The sequence below is a fragment of the Takifugu flavidus genome, chromosome 13, assembly GCF_003711565.1.
Source record: "Takifugu flavidus isolate HTHZ2018 chromosome 13, ASM371156v2, whole genome shotgun sequence".
In the NCBI taxonomy this organism is placed as follows: Eukaryota; Metazoa; Chordata; class Actinopteri; order Tetraodontiformes; family Tetraodontidae; genus Takifugu; species Takifugu flavidus.
Genome location: NC_079532.1, coordinates 12,435,897 through 12,459,436, shown reverse-complemented (window position 1 = coordinate 12,459,436; position 23,540 = coordinate 12,435,897). Strand labels below are relative to the sequence as shown.

The following is a 23,540-nucleotide window of genomic DNA, read 5'->3' as shown; positions in this document are numbered from 1 at the left end:
AGAGAGAGAGAAAGAGAGAGAGAGAGAGAGGAGGAGGAGGAGGAGGAGGGTGGGAGGGGAAACGACCGAAGAAGCGGACACTAGCTCGATCGGTGTCACCTCAGCTACAACCGAGCCGAAATCAAAGACAGGTAAAGGGAAGGGCATCACCTTTTCCCCCCACCGACCCTCACTCCATCTATCCACGATCCGTCCGTCCAGTTGTTTTTTTGTTGTCTTTTTATGCACCTCATTTTCTATGATGAGTATGATGAGCTCCAGCCTGCTCGAAAATCCGATGCAGGCGATTCTGTACCTGAAGGAACTGACCACGATCGTTCAGAACCAGCAGAGTCTCATCCAGACGCAGCGCTCCCGGATAGAGGAGCTTGACCGGCGGGTGGACGAACTCATCGGTGAAAACAGGCACCTCCGTGACATCAGGGTACTACAGCATCATCCATACTATCACCACCATCACCATCACCCCGACCCAAGCTGTCTCCACCATCACCACCCCCAAACCCCAGACTCCCAAGTCAAAACCGCAGCGGGGTGCTTGTCAGAACATGCAGCAGTAGCGCCAAAGGTCGAAGCGACTCCGGTGGTCCAGCCGTCGACAACTCAGAGTATGGACCCAAGCGACATGCAGCTGGTCCCGGCTGACCCGGCCGTGGCTTCCCCGGTAGGGAGCGATCCACAAAACGCCGGAAGTTACCAAAGCTGCCGCTCTTTGGTTCCGATGACCCCCACTACCCTCTGTCGATCCCTGGCCTTGTCCAGAAAATCCGAGTGAGTATGGGATTTGGTTGATTGTATTTGCGTGAGTGACTCGTGCATTTTGCATATTCTTCAGATTTCAGTGTATTTTTCCCCCTTTCCTCAAAAGAAATCATCGCCCGCTTTTCCTTGTAAAACTGCATAATTATTCTAGTGCGTGCGTGTCCTGCAGATTAAGGTGTGTGTAATTATTGGAAATGTCACTGAGAAATGGCCAGGTTTTTTTTGTTGTTTTTTTTTGGTTGGGTAAAGTGTGTGATCAGAAGAGGCGGATTATTCAAATGAGAAACGGGATCACTGCACTGTGGATCATTACATAACAAACAGCTGTAGGCCTATAGGCCCACTGTGTGTGTGTGTGTGGTGTGTGTGTGTGTGTGTGTGTGTGTGTGTGTGCGTGCGTGCGTGCGTGCGCGCGGGGCTCGAGACAGGACACAGCATCCCAGGCGGTGAAGAGGCAACTGACTGTCCGCGATGCTGCGGGTTCCTGGGGTAATTACAGAGCGCGATCTTGGAAGTCTCGTGGGACCTCTGGGCCTTCTGATGTTTCCGCGTTAGATGAGACACACATGACCAGCCCCTGCACGGCGCCAGTACGTCATAACGTATCAGCGCATCATCACCAACAGTAATGAGAGAAAAATCCATCTTTCTCCCGCGTGCACGTGCGCTCACGCACTTCGATCATAAGTTGTACCCCTGCAGGAGTCGTGATTGGTCTCTCTGGGACTCCACCCCCGCTGGGTAAAGCAACAAGGAGCAGGGGATGACTTAAGAAGAGCAGGGTAGAGCAGAAGGGGATGCTTTTCTACAAAAACATGAGTTGTTAGTTGATATTAACCCCACCTGCCAAGTGTATTTGTGCCTGCTTTGCCTGTGCATGCCAGCGTCTGTTTCGTTCTCCTGTAACCTTGCCGCACTCTCAGCCGCACCCTGTGGCAACTTTTATTTTTAAATTCTTTTTTGTGATGTGACAGAAATCCGTGCAACACCAGTGGTTTTCAATTTAAATTAGTTTTACTGGTGAGCAAGTTACAGCAGATTAATTATTATTAAAAAAGACCTCAGGCAGAGAGCAGCACTGCTTCTCATCAGCGGTTTATTAGACAGCCTTGCTCAGGCTGTAGCTGATGATGTGTCCTTGAACGCAGCTTCTTGCATCCTTATTTGTCTGAAGCCAAAGCTGGGGCTCCATGTCTGTATTTGCTCTGGTAATTGTGCAGGCCAAAGGTACGAAGTCCTCGCTTTAGGCCACTACTTGTCCCATCTCTCCCTGCTGTCGTACTTCTACCCCAGAATCTGATTTTCCCCCCCCTTTTTTATACTGCTTTCCACTTCCTGTGTGTCAGCAGGTTTTTGCTCTAATGGCGGGATGCTCCACAACTCATATATTGGCCTGTGTGTTTCAGAATACGTGCTTTATCACAAAAAGTGGGCCATGTGTATTTCGCCTATGTTTGTAACTAATTCCCAGGTCACCTTATGGATAAATGACTTGTGGCCTGTAAGTGCTTCATATCGACAGCGTTGCTTGTGTACGTGAATGAGAGAGAGACAGCATCCTCTCCTCCACTCATTCTCTGCCTCCCTCTCCAGCTGAGCCTCTGTATCTGCCCCACTTAGCCCATGGAGCGAACGGTAATCAGCCATTCTCAGGAGAGCAAAAAAAGGAAGAGAGAAAGAAAGAAAACTAGAGATGCAAGCTCTGTCGCTGTCTTTGATGGAGCCCTCAGAGGCGTCTGGAAGAAGGAAGCTTGAGGATGGCACTCGAGTGGACTGTAGTGAAAGGGACAGAGGGCGACAGAGATGCTGGACGAGAAAACTGGTGGAAAATCTCAGAGCGGGACGCAGAAAGAGGGATGAACTAAAATGAAAGATGAGAAAAACGGGGGAAAGAAGGTGCCGAGGAAGTGGCCTGTGGCCTTTCTGAGTGACCGGATGCAAGCGGCAACGTCCTGCAGCGTACTGCAAACGCGTCGCACAATGTTCGGGCATGTTCTGGTTTCGTGTCTGAATGGAGCTGCTCTTGTTGCACGTCAGTGTTCTTTTCTGCAAACTGATGAAACACATTACATTTAAAGTACTCTCCCAGTGTAGGGCAGAGTGTGAGAGCGCGTGAGGCACTCAGAGACCTAAAACACGGATGAACAGAAGGGGGAATGTACTGTTAAAATATTCACCTTTTCCCTTTGTAAACGTTGTTTGAGATGGGCAGAGCGCATCGTTTCTTCTTGGCTGAACTGTTTTTCTACCAATCTGCCAATATAATCTAGCTTATAAGCAGGTAAAAGAGGTGAAAAAGCAAACGTCACGCTTTAAGGTTTAAAGGTAGAAAAATATTCTTACTCGCCCCTCAAGCTCAGCAGATAACATGTCTAGTTTATTTAATCTCTACTGGAAATGAGTTGTGGTTTAACAAGGATTAGAGCTCAGTATTTCTCCTTTAAAACCATTTGCTGGGCCAGAACAATGGGACAAGAAAAACCCTGTGCTAAACTAACTGGCTGCTGACATAATTTTATCTGTACCAGCACATGAGTGGCATCTATAATCTTATGCAAATGTCTTTAGTAATACGACAGTGTCTTTGAATGAAGGCAGATTAATGCAGTAATGAGTCAACTTGTCATTTAGCAGTATTGAAACCTTATCGGCTCACATCATTTAGACAGGCACTGCTAACGCTAATGTATCCCGAGGTTGCAGTGCAGAAACTATGTGCGTAAAGAAACCATGTTTTTTGGGGTTTTTTAAAAAAAAAATTTGCATCAGCCAGGTGTGTCTTTTATGAGATTAATTGTAAGCTTTTATATTCACCCCAGTGTGATGAGGTCTTGCTGAAAATTATAGGTGCCCATTTTAATTCGACTGAATATTAAGCGATCAGAGAAATATGGCAAATTATTTGGACAAACACAACCACGAAAGCTTGAACAACAGATCAGGGGATGGCAGCAGGGGCAAAAATGTGGAAAGATAAACCATTTGTTTCTGCGTTTTCACGTTTAAAAAAAAGAGGTTAAATCTGTCTCAGAGGAAGTCCATATTAATTCTTTTTAATGTATTTGCTTTCAGAGTAAATATCCTGTAGATAGACCTGCATGTAGAGGAGGTAGGAAAGCAGTTATTCTAGGGTTTGGGAACTGTCAAGTTGAAAAACTGGTGAGTTAGAAGCTGCAAAAAACAATGAATAAATCATATATATTTATATATACAAAACAAGGTTCCTGAATTACTAGTTGCTATACAGAATGGATTAAAATGCATGAAAAAAATAAAGTTGGATAAAAACCATCATCTCTGTTAACCTTGGTAGCTTTTTATAGCTCAGACTGCCACATCCACTCTTGCAATAACACTGAATGCTTGTTACTGTGGGTTTTTGTCACAAGCAATACACTGATCCCAGGTCAGAAGACTTATTGTAGCGTAGCCAAGACTTTAGTGTCAACTGAATGCTTTTAGTTTATTGTTATGGCCCCCATAGCCCGCGGTCTCACCCACTTCTCTTTAAAATGGACATCAAAGACATTTGAAGACGCGATCAAGCTTTCATCCTTCATCCAGAGGGGGAAAGTTGTTTTATGCAACAGCTTAAATATGATTTTTTTATTTTTAAAAAAAGATCCAAACTGCTCAAGGGGAGAGCGCTGTAGAAATGCCTAAAATATAAATGTTCGAAAAAAATGCAAAATGTATGAGAGACGAATAAGAGAGAACTTAACAAGATACGGAGCAGGAAATTCAAGTAACATCTGTCAAGATGGGGATTGGGAGTTCTAGAAAATAACCACAGATTGTGGAGGCATCAGTAAATGCACAAGCATATAAATACTCACACTCGTAAGTGTTCTCAGCCTTCAGTTGACCTACATAGGGTATTTACTACTGGATCAGAGCCAAATTCTAAACAGAAACTGTGGAAATAATCTAGATGAGTCTAATGGAGCCTCTGTGGGATCCTTTAGGATGCCGGACTAAGAATGGACGCAAACAGGATGAAAAAGCAGCGACCGGCAATAACAGCCGAAATTCATTCTGCGCTCAATTTCTGTCCACCGCTTCTCATTTATACCTCACCTTCTCTCCTGCAGGAGCGAGACCGTGCTGCATCAGTTTTGCTGTCCCGCCCCCGAACACCCAGAGGCCGACGCCACCGGCTCATCTCGGTAAGAGCGATAACCTCAGATGCTCATTTTAAAAAATCGTATATTTAAAGTGTCCTTTCCAGACTTGGCACTGCTCAGGCATATTTGTGTTTCCACCTGTGTCATGTCACTGAATCACGTTGTGGCACGCTTTGGTGTGCACAGCGTGTGAGTGTGAATTAAACTATATTTGGATACGTGGAGCTTGTAGCCTCAGAGACAGAAAGAGAGAGAGAGAGAGAGGGAGAGGGAATAGTGTGTGTGCATGTGTGCATCTGTGTGAATAAACCTATGGCTCCCAGTGCCTCAAGGATATGGAGAGACACGGAGAGGGGTGTGTAGGTGATGCAGGGTTGGGGGGTATGAGCTGTTATTACCACTACAGAAGTGCCCATGGCAACACAGTGATGACGCTATATGAGCAGTTACGACTGCCATAGTAACTGCAGAACATCTAACTTCGAGGATCTGTTGAAGTCACTCCTGCCATCTGTTTCTGTGTAGGCAATGTTGTACGCGTTTTATTTTATTTATTCATTTTTTCCCCCCATATGTGAGGGGGTGCGTCGGCCTCAACAGGCGTATCGCCATTTGTGATGAATGAGCAGACCTCTCTTGTAAAATATTAAAAATCTGATGGGGCTGTGTTTCTCTATGATTAGTCTCTGCGCTCCACTCCAGGATCTTTCCTGCCTTTTTGATCCTCTGCCCTCTGTTCACTCGTTTTTTGATTTTCTTTTTACAGTTGTCTCCATCATTTTCCTTTCATCCTTTGTTGCTCTCAGCGAATTCAATATTCATCCTATGTATTTATAAATATTGATATTTTCTGGAATCCTCTGCTCAGAGGCTTCCATATTAAGTCTTATTAATATCATTTCTGCCTGCGTCTCATCTCTGTCTTTCCTTTTTCGCACAAATGAACAGCTGCGCTATGCAGCCCCGTCCCCTCAGTTCACACCCGAGTTGAACAGAAACATTAACTAGTGAGGCGGATGCAAGAGGACAGCTATAGGAGACCTCTGTCATAGCCCCCCTCGCTTCCTCGTTCCTGTATTCACCTCTGTGTAAGCGTGCATGTGTTGTGCCTTTTGGGCTGCTGGTTGAGCGGCTCACCTCTTCCTCCACAACATTAAACAATCAGACAGAGTGGGAGTGGGTGCCTCGAATGTTTGCTGCCACTACATATTAACACACGTGCGTGCGTGTGTGTGCGTGTATGTAGCACCCATATGACTAGGGAGGCTTTGGCTGTCCAGATGCTTTAATAGCTCAACTCCTGCTCTTAAATCCTCTAATGCATTCTAATGTACACTAATGTATTCAGAGGCTGCACAGTGGTTCGCTGGTGTTTTAATAGAGGTTTTGATAGAGACAGCCTCCAGTGTGCATGCACCATCATGGCCTCCCTCTCTCCCTTTCTGTCTTCATGTTCCTAGTTGCTCTTCCAGATCAGCCCATCCATTTGCCTCCCCTTCATCATCCTTTTCTCTAACTTTTATCTCATTTTAGGACATTGATGTGCTTCTCATCCCCTGTTGCAGACTTTTAGCTGCAGATGCAGAATTTTTTCTTTCACAGCAATCAAAGAAAACAAAGAGGAGCTTCAGCGATGCACTCATTAATTAAGCATGAGTAGGCTTTTTAGTCGGTGTTGTTGATGCATGAACCCCCCACCCTCGTGTAAAAATGATTACAGTAACCATTATCTAAAAAAAAAAAACAACTACAAAGATAACAGGATCAAGCGCACACAGGCTTCATGCACCATTATGGAACCGATCTGCGTTTTGATTATACCTTTTGCGCTGACCTCAGGTAGCAGTGGCCATTTAAAAGTTGCTGATCGTATCTTTTGTTCTTTTGCGGTCAGAAACCTGAGACGGCGGTCTAAATTATTGCAGTTTTGCTGTACTTTGTTCAGGGGAGGAAGAAACGCGGGTTTATGACGATGCTGTTACGTAAAACAGCATTCTTCCACATGCAGTAGTGGTCGTATGACCTTAGAATATCAGTTTATCCTCTTTATATACCATGCTGCAATGCAGCCTTTAAACCCAGGACAATATATAAGCGTCAAATAGGCGGGGATGATACATTATATGCTCTAACATTACATCAGTGTGATATATTTGGGCGAGCGATATCAGCAAATGAGCCTCGGTATTGAAGTTTGTTCAGTCTAATTCAGACAAAGATGTATTTTTGTTTCCCTTCTGGGTTGTGCAGTTTCTGTACTACAGGAAAAAGATTTCCCTTCCTCTGAGATTAGGTTCGACTTTATTCTGCTGATCTGATACAGTCTGGTGCAGTCCAGCTGTAAATGGGATCTTGTGCATCCAAGAAACCAGAAACAAAAGCATTCTAAGAGCAGTAAATACAATTATACATAACATACCGGTAACCAAGTGACTATAAAAGAGTACATTAACAAGTGTAGCTGGACGTCCTGTGAACAAGCTGTGGCTGTTATCACTGTGAGTAATCCTTTTTCCATCATGAGGATCAAAACGGTGTCAGCCAGCCCTCGACAGATTGTGCACGTGTGGAGTTTTTAATTAAGCAGATCATAAGGAACCGTAGGATTAACAAGCCCTATGTGTGTTGGTGCTGTGAATTCTTTAGTGGAAAATATGTCGGCAATTACCAACTTTAACAAGGGAATTATGTATCAGACACAGGATCTATTTTCTTGTTGGGTTTGCGTAAAATCATTATTTCTTTAATTTATGTTGCAGTATATGTCTGAGCACCAAATATAAGTGGGTGATCTTTCATATGTGAGAGACGACCCCACAGGACCATGAGAGCTTATGTGATTTGAATACTGTCATCCTGGCCACCTCTCCAGAGTTTCACATCTGCAATTTACAGTTTGAGCAAATCGGACCGGACACATAATTTCATTCATCTTTGCCCCGAGCCAATTTAGCCAGCCACACAGCTCCCCCCACATCCCCTCTCTCCCTCTCCCTCCACCTGCTGCTTCAATCATGAACCTCCCTACGCTCCGCACAGCTGATGACCTCCCAGAGCAGAGTTTTGAAGGTCAGCAGGGAGTGCTAATAGCTTCCTGTACTTATTATTTTGGTTACAGGGGAGAGCTGCTGAGCCTGGAGGATGGAACATCCTCTGGTGGTGGACAGGAGGCGGAGAGGACGAAGAGAGAAGGCCCCAGTGAATATGAGATTACGCTGGAGAATAAAACCAAACAGGTGTGTTTCATTTATACATTTAAGTATGTGTGGGACAAGTCCGTCTCCATTTGTTTTAGGATAAAGAGCTGCTCTGGATGATCACTTGATGTGGCACCTTTGCTAACAGAAAGGACTCCCATTGAGCTCTATTTCTGTCCGTGTTGACATGAAAAGGAACACCAGAGAATCTGCCACCGCAGCGAGAGGAACACGAAAGATGCTAGGTTGTCATAGCAACAGCTAATAACTGCTTCTGGCGGATGGAGATGTCTTTATTTCTTGCACCAAACTGCTGAAGGGTTTGCTGTTGCTACTGCTACTTGCTGCCACCATGCTCGTGTATGTGTGGGCATGCTTGTGTGAGGAGACACGCACCTATATGTGGCTGTCCTCCTTTTTCTTCCTCCGTGCCTCTTCCAGTCCCCCCCCCCCCCCCCCATCTTCCTCTTGCTGAGAACGTAGGAGAAAATTCTGGAGTAGCTGAGCTTTTGGGCTGAGCCGCTCCTCCAACAACTGGCATAGCAATAGGCTTTAGCCTGTGTTTACTTTTCTATTCATTTTCTCAGTAATACCTTTGTCACACCTCATCTGCCTCCCTCCCCTGCCCCTTTAGAGGGCATTAGTGCTTGAGCGGTGTTTACTTTGATTTTACCACCTTGAAAGCATACTGATTTTTAAATGAACAGACTACTAAATAGGAAGGGAAGGGCCTTTTCCCTGACAGCTGTGTGCTCTTCCAGTATTCCTCTTGTGGGTTTTTAAGCATGTATGATATTTAAAGTTGCTCTCATCACACCTTGCAGATAGAAGAGATGGAGCAGAAGTACGGTGGCCATCTCATTGCAAGAAGGGCAGCCCGGCGCATCCAGACAGCATTCCGCCAGTACCAGCTGAGCAAAAACTTCCAGAAGATCCGTAATTCTCTGTCAGAGAGCAAGTTACCCCGCCGGATCTCCCTGCGCCAGCCGAGCCCTTCTGGTAGAACCCGGAATGCCACCCAGAGGCACAGTTACAGCTTGCATCCTGGAGGAGGGCAGATACCCTTACGCTCCAAAACTCCACCTCCACCCCCATGCCGTTCCACCTCTCTGCCTCCCTCTCCTGCATCTGCCCCACCCCCTGTTGCCTCTCCTGGCCCCAGCCCGGTGCCCCCTCAGTCTCCAGGACCATCGCTCACACAGCTGGAGGACTGCTTCTCTGAGCAAGTAAGTGGTTTAACATCTAATAGAGATCCCATCAGATGAAACTGGGACACAAAATGACTCTATAATTAAATATAAAAACAAATATCAGATATATTTATATAAAATCGCAACAGATATTTGATTTTAGGGATCAGTGATCTGATAAGGAGTCCCTTTGTTACCTCATTACAACTGTACTATCATCACTAAATGATCAAAAGCAAAGCAGTGTGGTTCACCTGACAACTATGTTCTATTTTATGTTGGATTAAATCTAAAACTTCAGATTTTGGAGTGTAGGTTAATCAGATTGACCTGCCAGAAGCAATGCAATGCTTGGTTCCTTCATGTAACTTGATATGCTAAATATTTTCAGCTGCATTCTTTGGCTCAGTCCATTGATGAGGCCCTTCGTGGTTGGAACCTGACCGAGGGAGGAGAAGGAAAGGGGCTGCTGATGGACCCTGGGGCCCTTCGTGCAGCTGCAGAGAGCGCTTGTCTGCCCCGCAGTGCCAGTTCGCTGCTTATGGCCTACAGAGATGTCACAGTCCACATTGACAGCAATAGCTCCTACACCATCTCCTCCACCACTACTACCACCACCACGTCTCTGGGCAATGCAGGCGGGAAAGAAGCGGGTAGTCGGAAGACTTCTGTTAGCGGCACTTCTGGAGGAGGAGACGGCACGTTGGCAGAAGAACCAGAGTTTCCTGCACCTCCGCCCAGTGAGGAGTTGGAAATGGCCGATTTTGGATCCAGGAGGGGTTCAGCGGTTCCAGCTCCTACTGGAGAAGGGGTGGAAATGGAGAGCAGCTCGGACAGACTGGGACCCACCACCACTTCTACCTCTACCTCTACTTCTATATCCACCTCAGTCCAATCTAGCCAGCATCCTGCCCAGATTTACACCCAGTACCAGCAGTACCACTACACTCATCCTCAGCAGATCCCTGGAGGGCAAAACCCCGAGGCTCTGCAGGCGCTGGTCGTCTCTCTGCCAAGGGACCGCTGCCAGGACCCATCCTCATGCCGCTCGCCCACCCTGTCCACAGACACTCACCGCAAACGCCTCTATCGTATCGGACTCAACCTCTTCAACGTGTGAGTGGTCCGAAAAACAAACAACCCCAGGGCATCACGGACCAAAAAATAGATTTTACCGTGCGCTTTGGCCCAGGGTTCAAAAGTACACTTATTACTGTTAGTGTCTAACATTCCCAGCAGCGCGGGAAAACAGCACCGAGCTGCTACTCATTAGTTTTTGCTACAGTTGGATGGAGCTGCCTGTTCAGTAGAATCTGTGATGTCAAGGAAAAAATGGATAAAATGGTATAGGGAGAGTTGAAGAGGAAAAAAAGGAGGTCGTGAGCACTATGACAACATCAGTCTCTATAAATAGAGCCCACGGATGGCTCACAGTTATTAACAAACACAAAGTGATATAAATGTACTCGCATGCATCAGTAGGTCTGATGAACTATGATGGTGTACATACGAATGCACATTTCCCTCATTTGCTCTCTCTCTCTCTCTCTCTCTCTCACAGACACACACACACACACACACACACACACAACCACACACACACACACACACACACACACACATTAATACATGTTAAGCATGAACGTAGAGCTAAGCATTTACTTTCTCACTCTGGCCCTCACACTTTGATGCCTCAATGCACAAAAGCCATTACAACCGCCGCCTAACTCCAAACACCAATGGCTAATGTGGTGTTTGTTATTCACGGGCAGGAACCCAGAACGAGGCATCCACTTCCTGATCACGCGTGGTTTCGTCCCGGACACGGCCATCGGAGTAGCACACTTCCTGCTGCAGAGGAAGGGCCTGAGCAGACAGATGATTGGAGAATTCTTGGGAAACAGCAAACTGCAATTCAACAGGGATGTCTTAGAGTAAGTATTAACTTTATTATTAGACAGACATCAATAATTAATTAATACTAATTTCTATGATAGAATTTTAATATTATGGCAGTAGGTTGAGGTTCCCATTTGTTTTCACACATGGCTTTAATATAATCTAGAAGATATAATTAAATAATTTGCCTTTACTTACAAACTAGATTGATAATAATTCACCAGTTTTGTAAAAATCAGTTTAACAAATTCCGCAAACAATTCTTAACTTCACCAAATTACCAGTTTGTCCTACAGAGTATCTCTGATAGTTTCAATATTACTGTGTTTATTGAACTGCCCATCATACAGCTTCCTAGCTGTCCTTTTAAACAACCTTGATCAGTCAGTAGTGATATAGAAACTACGGCTTCTACTCTTAAGGTAGAGGTTTGAGAGACTTCAAGCACCTATGCACAAATGTAGTAGATCAGTGCAAACATGCACTTACTTTATGTTTCTCTGCTAAAGACAACATCAGCAAAGAATTGGAAGATGTAAAAGATTTCTCTTCTCAAGATGATACAAAGAAGTAGAATTAGGTCACCTCACAGACATGCACACACACACACATCCACAGACAGACAGACAGACAGACAGACAGGCAGGCAGGCAGGCAGACAGACAGACAGACAGACAGGCAGACAGACAGACAGACAGACATGCACTCTACTCTGTCTTTCTCACTCCTTTCTGCATGGCATATAAATGTATGCATAACTGCACTTCCTTTATCACATCATAATATCATCATAATGATACTGTAGCAACCAGTTTGTGCGCGGGTGCATATGTTTGTGCGTACAACCTCGTTGCTTTTAACATGTATTTTTTACATAAAAAAATTCTAACATGCAATCCAACAGTGTTTGTGGGAACAGAATTTGGGCTCTATCATTGAAGTGAAAAAAAAACAAGGCATAAATTATGTAGAGTTCAACTTTGTTAAAATGTACAAATTAGTGTAAAAAGAGAAGGTCCACATTTGTCTTTACCCTACATGCATACAGGCAGACACCCTGAGTCATAGCTAAGGTCAACACAAAAGATTAGTCCAGAACAGGTTAATAACCCCAAAAGGGAAAATCTGTTTATTCAAAATTAAAAGGCATTTTAAAGGTTTGAGTGGATCAGAACACATTAAAACACCAGGAACACAGAGAAATGATGCAGATGAGCAAGTATGTGGTGTTCTCACAAAGAAATGATGAAGAGCACAGCTCATACAAAAGTGGTGGCACAGCCAGCACTCAGGAACATAAGAAGCATGAAAGAACCCTGGAGGAGACACTAAAAACAGAAAGCAAAGGCCAAACCCTGGCAATAACTGAGGAAATCCAAGCAGACGCCACAAAAGAATGTAAACAAAACTAGAAACGAGACAGACAAAAATAAACAATATGGATATGGATCCATGATATGGATGCAGAAAATCCAAAATCAATGTAAATACTCCACAAACCCAGCTATACAATCCTGTGTGTGTGTGTGTTGTGTGTGTGTGTGTGTGTGTGTGTGTGTGTGTGTGCAAACATATTTTTAAGCACATCTTCCAGGTCAGTAGTTTTGTATAGGAAGTATGACTGTAATAGTTGCCATCAGCAGTTATACCCTTTTATAGTCTCTCTCTCTCTCTCTCTCTCTGTCTCACATACACACACAGAAACACACCGGCATCAGCTCACACACCCTCTGAGCAGCGCGACAAACTATCTGAAACCCAAATGCCCTTCTTCGTTGTCTCTCACTGCCCTGTCCTCTCTTTGTCGCTCCCTTTACAGCTGCGTCGTGGACGAGATGGATTTTTCGGGCATGGAGCTGGACGAAGCCCTGAGAAAGTTCCAGGCTCATGTTCGTGTGCAGGGAGAGGCACAAAAAGTGGAGAGACTCATCGAAGCCTTTAGGTGAGCCTGTCAAGTCGCTCACAACTTCCCTTGCCTGACTAACAGTTCTGGCATCACATTTTCATACAATTCAACACAACAGACCTTCACATGACTGAATGACTGAACAGCAACAGTTCTTTTTTTTGGCTACTACTACTACTACTACTACTACTACTACTACTACTACTACTAATAATAATAATAATAATAATAATAATAATAATAATAATAATACAAGCATCTCTTTGGGATGCATGAATATGTGTGTGACTATTTTACAATGTCTTGTATCGGCAGAATTACACAATATGTGAATAACTGATTCTTTCTCTCCACAAATTGAAATTCACAAGCACATCTGCCAATGAATTAAAACTTGTTTAAACATCAGAGAGGCCTCGACAGAATAATAGAAATTTAAACAGGCAGCTCTTTTACCTGCCTCTTCTCTACCTAACCTTCCCTCTTTCCACATGGCTACACAGGACAAAAGCACAATTCATCTGCAACCGTTTGCCTTGTTTCCTGACACGTACCGCCCTTGAAATGTCCCGGCATTATCCAAAGATTGCTCCTGATACTAAAACCCAATAAAAGCTGGCAATCATTGTTTTCTATTTCAGAGTAATTGGCTGTTTTACAGAGTACATTTAATCTCCCTCTGCTGATATGCTGCTCCATCCCTCGGGCTTACCAACTATGTCACCAACAGCATATGAGTTACTCCTGCTCCTCTCAATCCATTAACCAAGATGTCCCTCTGAATTACTCTTCAGCTCTGCCGCTGTGGAATTCAACACTAGGGGAGTGTAATCACCATAGAGAATGTGATGTGGTTCCATTGTCTGCCAGCCATGCTAACCGTGAATCCTTTTATCTGAATCTGCTGGGCTTTGCTGATCTTAAGGGCTGAAATGATTTAAAGACACTTATCTAACATCACAACACAAACCCCAGACAGCGTAAGCAGCCTGATTTATGAGCGCCTTCCAAAAAGAGAATCTGTTACATTTTCCAGTTGTTGCGTTAGCAGTTTCAAATCACTCTTAGCCAACTTATGACACAATCTTTGGCCTTAAACGGGGAAGATGCTGTGATTGTATGGTCCCCTCTTATTGTACAGAAACAACACCTCTGAACCCCAAGACATGGGAGCTGCCATTTTGCAATCAGGTCAGGCAACCGAGTTCCTGAGTGCTACTGTTGCTTTTGTGAGACTGTTTTGCTTTATTAAGGCACAAAAGAACCAAATGAATGTGAAATGGGCACTCCAATGTACACATCAGTACAACAAAGGGACGAAAACTTTAATAAAAAACAAATAAGTTCAATCTCAATTAGGTTACTATAGGCAACAGACTTTTTAACGGCCTCACTCATGTCATTTTCGTAAGGGCACCGGAGGCTTCCTTTGGTATTTAAGCATAAACCTTCTCAGAATCTGATTACTGCATTAAATGAAAAGCCAGATGGCCCTAAAATTACTGTAATTCATCCTAAAGCTGTTAAAGTTGTTTATACGAGCACATGTTGTAGATGGACATGGTCAGTGCTTGAGGCCTTTTGCAACAGTCTCACCAGTTATCAGATTTGAGAATGTCTTTGCCTGCTGCCTACAACAACAACAACACACCAAAACAAACTACGAATCTTGAGTATGTTTGAGCCACAGTTTCCGGGAGATTCGGTTGTTCAGTCTATAGATTGTTCATTGAGCTTTTGATTGCATTTCAGAACTGTCAAGAAAGAAAAAATCAAAAACCTCAGGGCTAGTGTCAGTCTTATTCGCTCTCAGGAAATGGGCTCTTACATAAAAGCAATAAATTGTGGGAGGAAAGAAGAAAAAGAGTCATTGAGACACTTCTCCTCTCTGCTTCTGATCTATGGGCCAATCAGAACGCCCACAGAGGTCATCAGTAAATCACATCACACTCAATCATAGGTGCTGAGCCTCTGGGGCCAGATTATGAACTCAACAGCAGGCAGTCTGAGACCACAGTGCGTCACTGAAGTTGTTGGTTTTAGTCAGAAAAGACTTTATGGGGACATCCAGGCACCCGCTGCCATTTCTGTTACGTAACAGTTGTTATGTCATCTGTTTGAAGCATGTTGCACTCTTGTCGTGAGTAGTTCCTTTAATACAGAGCAGTCTTTTGCGCCAGCTGGCACGCAACTTACATACACAGATTTAGAAAATAAAAAAAAAAGAGGGGAGCCGGTGCTTCAATGAACTGGTTGCATAAGATGGAGAACGATGCTTGAAAATGTGTGAATGAAGCATAAAGGGAAAAAAAGGGATTTATTCATCGCGGTGTTTTCTCACTCTGCAAAATCTGTCCGGCACACGTGTCCAAAGACATCTCGGCTTAATCTTTTCTGAATTGAAGAGTCCTGCCAATCAAATGGCAGGATCCCTTCAATCCTCAAAGTGAACCGGACACTGTGGCTAATATCCAGCCTCAGGTCCCATGTGGCGTCAGAGAAAAGGCTTTTCCATTGTGTCAGATGCAGTCTGCAGCTCTCGCATGCACTCTTCTACATTTTGCCCGGTGGCAGAGATAAACTCCTCCCATCGTTAAAGGGCATTATTGCGTAAATATAAGCAATGGGAGGATGTAGGGGAGATAACGTTAGAAGGAGGAGTAGCTGAACCGATGCATCGCCTGATCTCTGCGCATGGTTTTAATTTCGAAGAGTTATTAAGCTGAGGGGAAATTTCCCAATTTCGGCGAGCAGTTCGGGAAGTTGAAGTCACTGAGGAGATCATTAAGATTTGTCTTGGCGAACCTGAAATGCGGTGGTTCTAATATTTCGTCCACCGCAATGGTCGCAAAACACTGAATCAATGCATCTTTCAGTAATAAAACGAGCTGTTTTTGTATCACCCTTTTTGAAAACATTGTATTAGAGGAATCATTATGGTTGAACATCAGTGTGGCACTAAAATCTGATTGTTGTGTTAATCATCCTGCTTCGATTTATGCTTTGTTTGTGTGCTACTGGGAAGGATCCCCTAGCTATAAATGGTCTTGAAAGATGCTGATGGTGTCTGTCCCACACCTCTAACACCCCTGTCCTGGTTCTCCTTCTCAGCCAGAGATACTGCATGTGTAATCCAGATGTGGTGCAGCAGTTTCACAACCCCGACACCATCTTCATCCTGGCCTTCGCCGTGGTCCTCCTCAACACCGACATGTACTCGCCCAACATTAAACCTCAGCGTAAAATGGGACTCGACGACTTCATTCGCAACCTGAGAGGTTTGTGTCCCCGTGCTCGTACCTACGCGCACATCACATCACCTCGCCGTGGCGTGATACCTTGGATGATATTCCCGTTGTGATCATTCTAAGAACAAATAGACGATTGCGCAAATCCTCTCACTGCAGAGCCACTGGAGATAAGAGATAACTAAGACAAAACGAGATTAGTAGGCAGGGGGGCAGTCTTATAACAAGCCCTCTCTTATTAAACCCACCATCAGGACTTTGAATGACAGCCTCTTGAAAAGTGAAAGACATTACTCAAAATAAAAAAGAAAAGGCGGCGGATTCGTGCTGCCCGCCAGCGAAGAGAAACCCATCAGCTGGAGGAGATTTCTGATATCCTTGACTCAGTATTCTGCCCCAGTGACTGTGGCAATCTGCCATTTAATTGCTCTTCAGTTAGCATCAGATCAAACTATACGAGCCATCGTCTCAGATGCTTCTGCTCACTGATGCTACAAGACTCAACACGTTTCTTTGAACAGACAGCAACTGTGACCGGATTTTAAATAAGAGTCTGCAAATTGGACCTTTTCAGATACTTTAATTCTGGGGCCACACATAAACACAGGCAGGGACACATTGCTGAAGCCAGGAGTTTTGATGCTCTAGTGAAACTCTAAGTACTCATGTCGTTTCAGGTGTGGATGACGGAGCAGACATCCCCAGGGAGATGGTCGCAGGCATCTATGAGAGGATCCAGCAGAGAGAACTGCGCTCCAACGAGGACCACGTCACCTATGTTAGCCGCGTGGAGCAGTCCATTCTGGGTTTGAAAACAGTGAGTTCATTTTTTTTTTTTGTTGGTTTTTTTTGCTCAGCTGCCCTTGCTCTTGCTAAAGTTTCTCTCCCTTCGCACATCATCTATTATTTCTCTGCGGTCTGCCTGTCCTCCGTTCCGCCTGTCATCTCCGTCTCTTTTCCCCTCTCCTATGCAGATCCTTGCCGTGCCGCACAGGCGTCTGGTGTGCTGCTGTCGCCTGTTTGAGGTGCCTGATGCCAACAAGCCTCATAAGCAGAAACTGTCCCAGCTCCAACGAGAGGTCTTTCTCTTTAACGACCTGCTGCTGGTAAGCTCCATGTCCTTCAGAGAACCCACGAAACACGCAAACACGAGCATGTCGACATAATGTGATAGTGTTTGTTCAGCTCTGTATGCTGTGTTTTGTCTTCGCTGTAGATCCTGAAGCTCTGTCCTAAGAAGAAAAGCTCAGCCTCGTACACCTTCTGTAAAGCGATGGGTCTGCTGGGCATGCAGTTTCACCTCTTTAGCAATGAATGTAAGCTACTTTTTTTTTTCAGTCTATAATATATTTTATCCTCCGAGCACTCACAAGTACTCCTGATGCAAAAAATGCTGACTGTCAATTTGGGCCAAGAGCATGACTTTGATTGAAATTTCAAAGAAGCATAAGTATCTTTCAGGAGGGCTTCTCTCGGGGATTATTCCTATGAGACGAAAGATAATAACACTATCAATGATCAAAGGCCGTTAAATTAGCTCAGAAATGGGAAAGAAACAGATTTGTTTCAGCGACTATTACAGATATTGCTTATATCGTGTATTTTTCAACCATTAATGGTTATGTATTCATATCAAGAAAAGTCTTTAAAAGGGGTTGAGATCCTCTTCAAGCAGTCATCTTTGCCAACAGAAGCACTTTTTTATCACCTCAAAGAGCCATAACAGAAAAGTGCAACACCAAGAGATTTTGAAAACCTCCTCTAGTGCCTAACGCTTAATACAGAGTCAAATTTTGTCTTTTGTTTCCCGTCAGACTACGCACATGGCATCACCATGCTGAGCCCCTTTACCTCAGAGAAGAAGCAGCTGGTGAGCTTCTGCTCCCCAAGTGGAGAAGAGCTCAGGAAGTTTGCAGAAGAGCTTCGGGAAGCCATCACAGAAGTCAATGAGATGGAGCAGATACACATCCAGTGTAAGGAAAAGAGCACACACACACATTCTTCTAGGTTTGTGAGGACCTTCAGTGATGTAACACATTCCCCAGCTCCTCACCCCAACCATCCTAATTAACACCCTAACCCTCTTAATAATCTAAACCCATTTTAAACCTCAACCTTCAAACCAAGTCTTAACCCTCACACCCACTGTACAAATATGGCCCCACTTTACTATTAGAATGAAGATATTGGTGTGCAGTAAAAGAACACACACACACAAACACACACACACACACACACACACACACACGCACACACACACACACACACACACACACGTGCGCTGCAGAGGATGGACAGTTGAAAATATCTGCTTTGCAGGGGAGCTGGAGAGGCAACACGGCATCCAGCCACATGGCATACACACCAATGGCGGGCAAGTGGACACACACACAGGACACGGCTCCCCCGCAGGTGCTGTTTTTTTGCTCATGCAGTGTAAAATGCAGGACGCAGCAAACATGACGCATAACAATGCATATATTACCCAAGGCAATGGAGAAATTAGGACAACCTGATGAAAGAAAGCTAAACAGACAGAAAATAAAATGCACAAGCTGATTAAAGAGCTTAAAGAATCGCTTATTAGAGAGGAAGTATCTTTCCCTGAAATCATAAATGTGTAGTTCAAAGATCAGAAATTTACATGAAATGAATAATCACGTGTTGAGTATCGATCTTGCTTTAGAGGTGCTGTTTGGTTGTTTGGCTCTTCACAGTGTTTTGATTCTCTGCTACTTTAAGCCTCAACTACTTTATTACAAAAATGCGTTTTTAACGTGTTACAGTGCAAATTTGGAAAATGGATTTTAATCGCTAGCTACTGTTGTTTTGTGGTGAATGTGTTAGTTTGTCTGATTGTATCGCTTTTTTGATTTCTTGATAATAAAGTTTACTAGTGGCTACTTTTTAAACTAGAAAAAAAATTGCATAGTTGAATTTGCTTAGTAGGTCTGATTTACTTCCTTGCAATTTCTTTATGAATTGGCCCAACAGCAAAAGTAATGTTTTACTTTAATGTATTTTTAAAGCCTCAGCCTAAAATCAACTGGTTGATTCACAGATAGACTCTTGTATTCCCACAGGCCAACAGGATCCTTATGATAAAACTGGAAGTAACAACAACACTGTCGAGGTAAGTTTTTTCTTTTTTAGCTGTATTTGTCTCCCTCAGGTAAGTTTCCATCTCTCGCTCTGTGGGTGTGGTCTTCCTGTGAGTGTGTGCGAGTGTGCGTGCGTGTCCACGTAATTAGAGAAAGCTGGAAACAAAATATCCTCAAAAGAGGGTTTGCTTTCTGCTCAGCTTTTAAAGCGCTCTGCCTGAGGCACATCGACACTATACAGCAGGGACGCAAAGGCCGTGGAGCCGAATCAGCTCTTGTGGCGTTCCTGTGCCTCACGAGTGGATCAGCATCCTTTCTTTTATCTGCTGCTGTTTGCCAGCCTTGGTGCATAAGCCTTTGCAAGTCACTATAAGCCTAACTGACTCCTGAAATGTTCTAGCCAGATCAATGTGATACCGTTAGCAGTCTGTAGAATGTGTAGGTGGGGGTGTGTCAGTCAGAAACAGCCCGCCTTTTAACAGCGAAAGATGATGGGTTCACCTTTTTTCTGTTTTTTCTCTCCTCTGTTTGACCATGTTCTCCTCTCTCCTGCCTCCGAGTCAGTCCTTTAGCATTGTAAATAAGTGTTATAGGTGACACCATGCCCTCGGTGTCATATCTCTCCTCTCCCGACACTCCCTTTCTTTTAAACGTCCCACTCTTCCACTTGTTAAACACGATCACACTCAGTTGCGCACTAACAACAGAGTGAGGGTGAGGTTAATGATAGATTACTGTAACTCTGAGGACGCATTAACTTAGTTGACTACACATCAGACGCACTCTGATTCTGTCATTGTCTGTCAGCATCTTATTGGGTAACAGAAAGCATTTAAGGGTTTAACCTGAACAGTGATTCATAAATGCGACGCATCCTGCCCATTTAAACGAATGAGTACTCTGGTTTTCATCTGGTCTTTGTGTTTTGTGTTAAAGGAATTAAAAATAATTGGAAGTTTTGAAAGCATGCTGCGGTTGCTGGAGCAATTCAGGGTGCAGCAAATATTAGTTAAAGATTAAAACATGAGAATTGGATCTAATCCAGCAATTTTCTACATTCACAAAATCATGTAAGAGGCGCTTGATTAAAGCCACTGTTTACTTCAACACTGCAGCAGATGTCGAGCTTTCGCCTACACACACACACACACACACACAGACACGGCAATGAACAATAAAAACCCAGGTGCACACTGGGATATTAGTGTTTCACGTGTAGAAGAACCAAGTTTCTTTGTGTTCATGTTGCGCCTCATCATAAATGTGGTCCATATTGAGATGAAGCTCATAAATCCAACAATTAAAAGACTCCGCCAATAAATGATGGAACACACACCTGCACACACACTGGGCCGGTGTGAAGAATGGGTTTTAATGCGCCTATAAATCATGCAGAAACATGTCTGAGGGAAGAAGAGTGTGTGTACTATGCATGCGCTCGCTCTGCATACTACCTAACTGCATGCCTGCATGCCCGTGTGCGTAAGACCGGAGGGCTGCGTAGAGGCTGCGTTCAGGCTGGTAACTCCTCATGCGTTCTCTGACTGTTCCTAAACTAGGTGTCAATTCACAACAGGCTGCAGACCTATCAACTGGGCCAGCCCAGCAATGAGTCCATGCCTCTGGCCCTGGCTGCCCCACCCTCCCTGCTCAGCCCCGTCCAGCCCGGGGACCTCCGCCCAGAAACACTCATCCAATGCCAGCAGATCGTCAAGGTGATAGTTGTGGACCAGAGTGGACGAGGGCGGATGGAGGCTTTCCTTAGCCAAGGACCGGCGGCCCACCAGCTCATCCAGTCGGCCATGTCCACGCCTGTGCGTGTCAGAGAGGGTGACAGCCCTCAGCCCCCGCTTCCGCCACCCCCTCCTCCTTACAATCACCCACACCAGTTCTGCCCCCCTGACTCACCCATGCCCCTTCACCACACCATTCCCCTTGTCCGAAGACGCAACTCCAGCGGCTCCCGCAGCATCGTTTGAGTGTGCAAAAGAAGGTGTGGGGGGGTGGAAGGGGGGGTGGGGGGGGGCTTTTCTCACAATGAAGCACGAGCAGACTCACTTTGAAAGGGATAAACTGCATTAGTCAAAGACAGCAGATGGGTAAGGAAAGACTGATTCTTTGTTACTGTTAGCTGACTGGTGTTTGTTCTTGAGCGTCGAGTATTTTTTTAAGTCTTTTGTGTTGACCGTGTTACCCTGACGATGTAGCTGAAGGTTTGTCTCCCATTTCACACTTTTGAAATGGTTTGTGCATTCTCGTCAGTCGCCTGTCCAATACGCGATGAGAGGTTGAGGGGCAGTGTAAAAATGGTTTTTAAAATTCCCGCAGCCCCCCAACAAAAAGAAATATATGTCATAATTTTGAGTTCACAAGATTTCTTTGTTTTGTATTCAATACCAAAATCATTCACAAGTGTGATTTCTAGACAGTTTATCTAGTTTCTCCATACCGTTTTTATGTTTTTAAAGAGATCACGTCCATTTTGTGCAGTGTGTTTGTAGCGAGAACTTCTGTTGCTTCTCACTAACCCGACCTGAGAACGTATCCTGGCGACAATCGTACTTCCCTGCTCTCCAGTTCTGTTCCGTGCCGGTTCCTATGATCCTGTAGCTGAGTTTTGCTCTCACAGAGCTCAGGAAAAATTTATTTGCTGCACCATATCGTGTAATTTCTGCACGGCTGAGTTGTATCAAGAGTGCTCGTGTACCGAGTTGTTCATTGTGCTTGCTCATGGGCGGCAGAGATTAGGGCCGCTAGGTTCATCCTGTCTGAGGTGAAAACAGCCAGCGGAAGAATTTCCCCTCATGTATGTTCGCTGCTAATGGGATACTTGGTGGCAAATTTACTTCCTCTGGAAACTTTAGCTTTAGATCTTACTGTTAAAAAAATAAAAGAAAACAGGGTAGACTAAGGCTGTCCCATAACCTTCCCACACGTGGTGTTATATCTTGCACACAACAAAGGTTTTAAATGCAGAATTGCTCTATTGAATGTTCATTATTGGGGGGAGGGACAGAAGATGTCTATTTAATATCTATTGATCCCATCACTGTGTTGTGTGGCCAGCGCTGATGGTCCGAGATCGAGCCACTTTGTCCAGCAGATCGTTAATCATCCAACTGTGACACATCAGACACATCTTGTACCTTTTGCACCGCAGAATATATTGGATATATTGTAAATAGAAAATATAGAATTATTCTAAAAAAAAAAGTGATTGGTTTGCCCCGTGTGTGTGTGTTGACATATGTATTTGTACAGAGAAGATCTAGTTTAAAAAAAAAGATTATTATCATTATTATTAAACACAATAAATATCGGGGGTGTTCTGAATTCCTACAGTTATGAGAGACAGAAGACAGGAGGCAGTTTTTATAGTATATCCTGCAATGCACACTGATATTAGCCTGGATTTATCAGTGTCACTTGGTTCCCATATCAGTAGTGTTCTATTAGGATTTAGGGAGGCTGTGTCCCCTGTTAAAGTGTGTAAAGGGCTACGCTGTACTGGTCAAAACATACAGTAAACCACAGGTCATAGACACACAAAAGCACATACCGACATGCACAAAACATGTATGTAGCTGCCAAAGCAACAATGTCATCCCAGAATCACCTTAGAAACTTGATTTCTCAAGCAAGAACCCCCCTCACTTGGTTTACCTGTAACACCGATGGACTTGTACTGAACAGCATGTTATCTTTGTTTCTCATTTATGCAAGACGAGCCGGATTCCATGTTGGAATCATTATTTTTCAGGGCATGTTGAGTTGATGGATGTCATTTTTTTTTTGCTCCCCTCTCTGTTCTATCAGCCTGTTCCTCGGTTGTCATGGAGATGCACCGATCCGCATCCTCACTGTGGAGCACCGTCATTAATCTTTGCACCCTCACGATATTTATAAAGAGATTTCTTAAAGATCATGTTTACTAATGGAATATTTCTAATTTTCTTTTTTCTGTTTGAAGAGAATGAAAGAATAAAGTAGTTTTTACTCTGAGAGCGCGGTCTGTGTGATGTCGGTGTCCTCGCAGCCGTGTTTTGGCTTCGGCGACGCTCCTGGCCTCTCTAATAAAGGTATTTGCTCCAGATGTAAAAGAAGGATGTTTAA

The 23,540-nt window shown here is 44.3% G+C and overlaps 1 protein-coding gene across 2 annotated transcripts; it reads left to right on the top strand.

Annotated features, from left to right (window-relative positions):
* Positions 1-36: 36 nt before the first annotated feature.
* iqsec3b (IQ motif and Sec7 domain ArfGEF 3b) lies at positions 37-23,429 on the top strand. 2 transcript variants are annotated; one of them, XM_057051530.1, is made up of 15 exons: positions 37-771; positions 4,854-4,928; positions 8,005-8,122; positions 8,908-9,309; positions 9,665-10,389; positions 11,046-11,207; positions 12,992-13,114; positions 16,190-16,356; positions 17,004-17,143; positions 17,301-17,432; positions 17,543-17,642; positions 18,141-18,299; positions 18,646-18,738; positions 19,410-19,459; positions 20,987-23,429. In XM_057051530.1, the coding sequence occupies exons 1-15, from the start codon at positions 239-241 to the stop codon at positions 21,404-21,406; spliced, it is 3,399 nt and encodes a 1,132-aa protein (XP_056907510.1). In that variant the 5' UTR covers positions 37-238; the 3' UTR covers positions 21,407-23,429. The 2 variants fall into 2 exon arrangements, with proteins under 2 accessions (XP_056907510.1, XP_056907511.1); XM_057051531.1 differs by having other exon boundaries at positions 21,004-21,184.
* The last annotated feature ends 111 nt before the right edge of the window (positions 23,430-23,540 follow it).